We start from the raw sequence: 7,194 nt of genomic DNA, 5'->3' as shown, positions 1-7,194 counted from the left end.
CCCATACACACCTGGAGAAACAATCACAAGAAGCTCAACCCTGCATGCATCTGAAGGAGCACTCAACAGAGCCACAGCCTCCAGCTACTTCAACTGGAGGAAAAGGGGTCCCCTAAAGCACAGGCTCCACCTGTACCAATTTGAGAAAGAGATGGGTAAACAACAGGGTAAGAATACACACAAATAGCAATAAAGCAACACCAGAAACTAGTGGTTCTACAGCAATAAGCCCTGAACATCTCAACGCAGTTGAAGCAGTAGAAAATGACATTAAAAATAACTTTATAGAGGGCTGGGCAGTGGTGGCGCAGGCCTTTAATCCCAGCACTTGGGAGGCAGAGGCACGCAGATCTCTGTGAGTTCAAGGCCAGCCTGGGCTACAAGAGCTAGTTCCAGGACGGGCTCCAAAAGCTACAGAGAAATCCTGTCTTGAAAAACCAAAATAATAATAATAATAATAATAATAATAATAATAATAATAATAATAATAACTTTATGAAGTCAATTGAGGCCCTTAAAAAGGAAATGAAAATTTCCCTGAAAGAAATGGAAAAGAAGACAAAAAATCAGAAAAGATCAACAAATCCCTTAAAGAGACCAAGATAAAAGCAATCAAACAGATGAAGATCCCCGCCTCTTCTTCCCTCCCCAGGTGCTTACCCTCTGAAGGGCATCAGGAGGCGGGGGCAGACTCCATGGCAGCTGCGCATGCTGGTTATGTTGGGCTGAGGACTGTGAGCAGGGGCACAAATGTCCAGTGAACCCCTGCTCCCAGGGAAATAGAAAAGTCACTCGCCTGAACATGCCACACATGCAGAGCTTAAGAGGTTGTAGGACATCGCCTCAGACTGGAGTAAGACCTTCCAGATCCACTAACGGGGAAGGAGGAGGGTTGTGCAGATGTCTCTACAGTGAAGCACACTGACTTCCTGATGACCCAGGCTTGACTCGGAGGACCCGCAGGAGGTTGACAACCAAGTGTGCACCCTGTCCTCCTCAGGCGCCGCACACATGCAAGCAAATACCCATGAGTGCACGATAAGAATAAGGGGGTGGGGAGGGGAGAAGGGTTGTTGGCAATCGATGTGGCTATTCCTGTAGGCAGCGAGGAGGTAGGACTGTGAAGTAAAGTTACCCCAGCATGGTGAGCGTTTGGTCCTGAACGTTACAAAAGCCGTGGTCGGACTATGATAGGTGGTGGAGGATTCCCTAACATTCCATGACAGAGAGTCAGTGGGAGGACATTTTCTATTTCATAAGCAATACTACAAATAGTGTCTGCACAGCTGTGTCTCAAGCATGCCATAGAGGATGGGCCTTGGATGCTACTGTCTGGCCTCAGATTATACAGAGACTAAGATGAGCCCTGAGGGCTGCTGCATGCCTCCATGTTCTCCCCGGACCCACAAAACCCCAAATTTCAAGATTCTTGAGCTTTCCTAGTGAGAAACACCCATTATATCATGCCTACAGGCTGGCTGGGAGCACTCTCCCCGGTCTGGAGAGATGGCCCCAGACAGCACAGCAGGATCCCGCCCATCCTCCTGGATTCTGACACCTTTCCTACAGCAGATGTTCTGCATCCCTTCACTGCAGCAAGCTGAGCTGGGAGGACAGCAGCTTCTCTAGCAGTGAGAGACCCCTAACCATGTGTGACACTTCAGGATTCTGGGGATCTTCACCAACATTTGTCCCCAAAAAAGAGTAGTGCTGAATCCCACAACACGTCATTCACACTTCCTCACAGGAACCACAGAGTACTGACTTCTGTCTGCAGTTTGTCACCAACCCCTCAGCCATCGATGGCCTTTGCCTGTGATCTAGTCAATCACTGGACACCTGGACAGCAGCACAACGACCTCACTTCCTACTTTGTCCCAATGCTTCGCCCTCTCATTCTCCCCTTCGTTCGTTCCCTCCTCCATCTCTTCATCACCTCCTGATCTACTCCACCCGCCATTTTTTTTTTTTGAGAAGGCTCTCAATAAATAGTCCAGGCCATACAGCCCAGGCTGGTCTTGACTTGCAATCTTCTGGCATCAGCCTCCATCCTGCTATACTGCCGGCCTGTGCCACTGCTGTTGGCTCAGCAAACTCTCCTCACAACATGAAAGTTGTTTATAGGGGAGATCTGGGACAGAGGGGAAAGACTGATTGTAGACTATTGTCTTGGGCCACAGTGGAGACAAGGAAGGGGTTGGACCAGGAGTCTGAGTGGAACCACAAACAAGGTTTATTGGATATCAATCAGAACAAGCTGGGGAGAAGGATGGAGCTGCTGTCCTTGCTAGCGCATGACTACACAGAGCTCGTAGGGGGTGGGGGTAACTGGCAATGCAAAGATGCCATGGTCGCTAGGTTGGGGCTGTCCACTGGGCACCGAGAAGCTAAAGCGCTGCAGGAGGCAGGTGAAGAAGAGGAAGAGCTCCATGCGGGCCAGGGGCTCCCCCAGGCAAGCTCGGCGGCCTGTAGATGCGAAAGGGGCTCAGTCAGTCTGGGACCTGATGGATGCTCTGCCTTCCAAGGCACGCTGGGAAGAGACATGGAGACAGATAACCCACAGGACCTGCTGAGAATGGGATGAAGGCCTCATGTTTCACAAAGCGGCCCTGGGCATCCAGGAAGTGCTCAGGATGGAAGTGGAGGGGCTTCTCCCAGACAGTCTCATCTTTCAGCACTGAGGACAGGTTGGTGATGAGGGTCGTCCCCTGGCAGGAGACACATGGTGTGAACATGGACTGTGGTAGGACTGCCAGTACCCAGCTTACCATGGTCACATGCACAACCTCTTCCTGCACACATAGGGTTCTTACATTAACCTCAACCTCAGATCCCCTTGGTACCATTTTCTGGTACCATACAAGGTCATATGACAAAGCCACCCTAAGTACACAAATCAGAAGCTGCCCCTGTGTGTAGCACTCCCTGCAATCCTGTGGCTTATTCCACTAGCCATCCCTCTTCCCTGGGGAGTCCTGGGCAATGGCTGCAGTGTACTCACACCCAGGCTGGTCCCTTCACCATCTGCAAATCCAGGATGTGGAGCTCTTGGTCTTTATAGCCTTTGTTTGCCGAGTGGTGATCCTGGGACAAAGGTGACCATGCCTACCTTGGGGATGATGAAGCCCTGTACTTCAGTGTCACGGGATGTCATATGTGGTACATTGGTTGGAACGATGTCTGCAAATCGCTGCACCTCATGAATGACAGCATTGGTGTAGGGCATGCGGGCCTGGTCTGCCATCTCTGGACGCCGCGCCTGCCCTATGACTTCATCGATCTCCTGTTGGACGCGGCCTGGAAGAACAGCCTCCCCTCAGCAAAGCAGTTCCTTAGTTGTTCTTCCTTGACCTTCTATCACTGGGTGAGTAGGTGATTTAAGACTCCCATCAGAATTGTGGGAGTCTGGGTAAAGGTGACGTTGGAGCCCCCACATGCTTCTCAAATATTTTTATCTTTCTTCCCTCACACTCCCTTCCAGCCCCAGCCAGGCTCACTCTGGACATCCGGGTGTAGGATCATGAGCAGCAGGGCCCAGGACAGTGTGGTTGAGGTGGTCACCATCCCTGCAGTGAACAGGTCAGTTACTACTGCATGCAGGTTCCCATCGTTGAAGCTGCTCTCAGGATTCCCCTTGGCCTGGGCAGACAGAGAAGGTAGGCTCAGGGACACAGGCAGTAAACCCCAACATGATCCATCATTGTGTTCAAGACCACAGGCGTTGGGTTCATAGATGACATACAAACTCCACATGCCTGGCATCACAAGTCACAGAACACTTCAGCCCAAAGGCCCTGTCCCCATCTTTATTGCTATCCTCACCTTCTCCATCTCAGCCAGGAAGGCATCTGTCAGGTCTCGGGGTGGCTGGGCAGGGTCCCAGGTTCCCTTGTGCTCAATCAACAACTTATCCAGTGAGTTTATCAATGCTGTCATTTTGGGGAAGGCTTTACCAGGCAGCCCAGGGATGTGCAGAAGCACCGGGAATGTGTTCACCAGCTGTAAAGGTACAGGTCTAGGTGTTTTTATTCCTAATTAAGAATCATTGTGTGTGTGTGTGTGTGTGTGTGTGTGTGTGTGTGTGTGTGTGCCTGTATGTTCACTCTCACACGTACATGTGCACAAAGACTCCTGTTTGGAGGTCAGAGAACAACTTGTAGAGTAGGATCTATCTCCCAGTGAGTCCCAGGATCCAGCTCAGATCTCCAGGCTGTCTTGCTATGTTCCTTACCCACAGGCCATCTCTCTTGACCCTGGATGTACTCTGCTCAGTGTTCACCTGGACCAGACTCAGTTCCCAGCCCTTTTCTTTTTAGTTCCCAGACTTGTCTACAGAGGACTCAGGGTCTGTTTGTCCCAAATATCACCTGCTGCATCCTCCTGTCCTCCCTGTAGGTTGATTGAGCCCAGGGTGAACGAAATGTCTATTCTATTCTGTACATCTAACAGCCTTACGTGGTTTCCATGTAGACGGGAGCAGAGCCTCACCCCCTTTCTAGAGCCCCTGTCCTTGGTCCACTCTTCCCCGCCTAGTATCTGAGATTTGCTAAGGGCAAGGGCTTTTCTCCTGGATTTGATTATCACACAAGGCCCTCAGCCTATTCCCCCGGAATGAATATTCATTCTGATTTTACAGCACATAAATGACCATGCACACAGACTGCCCGAGTCTCATACCTCAGCAGTGAAGTTAGTGTCCTCTCCAAAACTTTCCTCTAATGTTTTGATCAGCCCATTGAAGAAAGGGTCTTCAAATTCGAAGCGCTGGGCATAAATGAGGGATGAAATCACATTGCATACACCTTTGTTCAGGAGGGTGGTGGGATTAAATGCTTGGCCTAGGAGCAGAGATGCAAACAAGTCATGACGTCATTCATAAGTGTCTGCCCACATCTCTACATCTCACCCATCACCCACCTGCCTCCTTGGTGAAGGCGTCACAGAGGTGTCCAGCCTCCTCTGTCACCCACTGCTCCAGGGATTTCTTGCCCAGGCCAAAGTCTCGCATGGTGGACACAGAGAATCGCCGCAGTTCTCGCCATTCGGGCCCATAAGGAGCTAACACCACACCTGCAGAGACATCTGTGTGTAACCAAGGATATGTGGCTGTGCTGTCTGCCCTGCTCCCAACCTTTCCCTGTGGTCAGTCTGAGCCATCAGCGCCCCAGCACTTTGCTATCACAATCAGCACGTGCAGCTTTGGAGGCTCCACCCTCCACGCAGTGATTTCCCTTCCATTATCTGAGCACATCCTCCCCCCCCCCCATTGGGCCCTGTCCATTTTCTGGTCACTGCTCCTCAAACTGTATTCTCTCTGCCCTGTCCCCACTATAGCTCTTTGCCTTTTGCTTTGGGCCCATAGCCCATGACATTATAGACAGGCATTGGAGGGCGGTCAGCAGTGTCCTCTCCACAGGTCACCAGCACTTCCCGCACTGCCTTCAGTCCATTGATCACGACCACGGGCTTCCAGCCCATCTGCAGGCTGAACACGTCACCATAGCGTTGACGAAGCTGAAGTAGAGGGATAGAATGCTTAGAAAATGGAGGTCCCTAGTAAACTGGACAATATAACCTCAACACAGAACATGTGTGTCTGTGTGCATGTGTAATGTGTCACGTGTGCAGTTGCGCATAAGCACATTTTGTGGTATGCATTGTGAACCTTTGTCCTGCCCTTTGCTGGGAAAATGTGCTACCACTGACCACATCTCTAGCCTGAAGTATGACACCTTATGCCTGCATGATCCTATCTTCTCAATCCAGCAAAGTTCTCACAGCAGATACGATCATTAAGCTGTCATCGTGTGAGAAAATGATCCGTGCTCCTTTGTAGTAATAAGGGCGGCGGCAGGGCTGCGTCCCCAGCACCCCAGCTGCCTGCTCAGCTAGCTTATGCCCCGAAATAACAACACACAAACTGTATTCATTTAAACACTGCCTGGCCCATTCTCTTCTAGGCTAATTCTCACATATTAATTTAGCCCATTTATAATCATCTGTGTGTAGCACCCCAAGGTGCGCTTACCAGGGAGATTCTAGCCTAGTCCATCCTGGGTCGGAGCTTCATCCCGGGAGCGGGGCATGGCGTCTCTCTCTGAGGCGTCTGCTCCCGAAAGAGCTGTGGAGTCTCTGCGCTCACTTCCTCTTCCTCCCAGCATTTTGTTCTGTTTACTCCTCCCTCCTATCCTCTAACCAATAAAATGGGCCAGGGCAGTTCCTTTATTAGCCAATGACCTTCCTCCATCACTCCTTCATACCCCCACCATACATGAGGGAATTCGGGTCCTGTGATGGGCAGCAAGGCCTAAGACCGTACAGCAGCAAGAGATTATAGCAGATGCAGCCCGTCCTCACTGACATGACATTATAGCAGACACAGCCCATCCTCACGGACACGCTACAATGTATCCTGATCCTCCTCTGTGACTGTACAGCAGCAACAGATTATAGCAGACGCAGCCCATCCTCACTGACATGAGATTATAGCAGACGCAGCCCATTCTCACTGACATGAGATTATAGCAGATGCAGTCCGTCCTCACTGACATGAGATTATAGCAGACGCAGCCCATCCTCACTGACAAGAGATTATAGCAGACGCAGCCTGTCCTCACTGACATGCTACAATGAAACCTGACTCTTCCCCACTGTGACTGAGAACACAGACACTGACGGGATCACAAGAAAACTCAGCCCTCCCTGACCTCTGTCCTATCCAACCACATTCCAGGCCTGCCTCCATGGCCTTTTTCATATATGTCTCTGCTCTTAAGTCCACAGTATCCTCAGACCCATAAGTAACTGCCACAAGGCAACCACTAAGCCTTCTTCCTCTTGGTGGTCATCTTCCTGTCTATCCTGTGGCATCAGCACCACCACGTACTGCTGGGGGCACCATGACCTCTACTGCCCTCCACTGCCATCTCTCACCTTGTACACACTGTAGGGCATGTTCTCGAAGTCCACCTGCAGAAGGTTGCCCAGCCCAGGGAGGGGCACAGGACCCGGAGGGTAGCGGGAAGTCCAGAACTTGCGTCGATGCATCAGGTCCACCAGGAATAGGAAGATGGCTGTGAATAGGACCACAGACCACAGGCCATCTCCAGTCAGCAGTACCATGGCTGCCCCTGCTCCCCAGGCTGGTTATGGGAATCCCTGATCCAGACACCTAGGATCAGGAAAGACACTCTG

The 7,194-nt window shown here is 51.1% G+C and overlaps 1 protein-coding gene across 1 annotated transcript; it reads right to left on the bottom strand.

Annotated features, from left to right (window-relative positions):
* Window positions 1–2,211: 2,211 nt before the first annotated feature.
* On the bottom strand, window positions 2,212–7,194 carry LOC121461216 (cytochrome P450 2D20-like). Its single transcript, XM_041672162.1, has 9 exons — window positions 6,934–7,194; window positions 5,343–5,514; window positions 4,918–5,070; window positions 4,678–4,838; window positions 3,823–3,999; window positions 3,498–3,639; window positions 3,110–3,297; window positions 2,567–2,708; window positions 2,212–2,466 (listed from the first exon to the last, which is right to left on the bottom strand). Exons 1-9 carry the CDS (start codon window positions 7,120–7,122, stop codon window positions 2,288–2,290), a joined length of 1,503 nt encoding a protein of 500 aa, XP_041528096.1. The 5' UTR covers window positions 7,123–7,194; the 3' UTR covers window positions 2,212–2,287.

The sequence above is a fragment of the Microtus oregoni genome, unplaced genomic scaffold (assembly GCF_018167655.1).
Source record: "Microtus oregoni isolate MIOR12 unplaced genomic scaffold, Mior012 000022F_ref0000154, whole genome shotgun sequence".
NCBI classification, from domain to species: domain Eukaryota; kingdom Metazoa; phylum Chordata; class Mammalia; order Rodentia; family Cricetidae; genus Microtus; species Microtus oregoni.
Note: the sequence above shows the minus strand (reverse complement) of the source record. Positions and strands in the feature narration are given on the sequence as shown.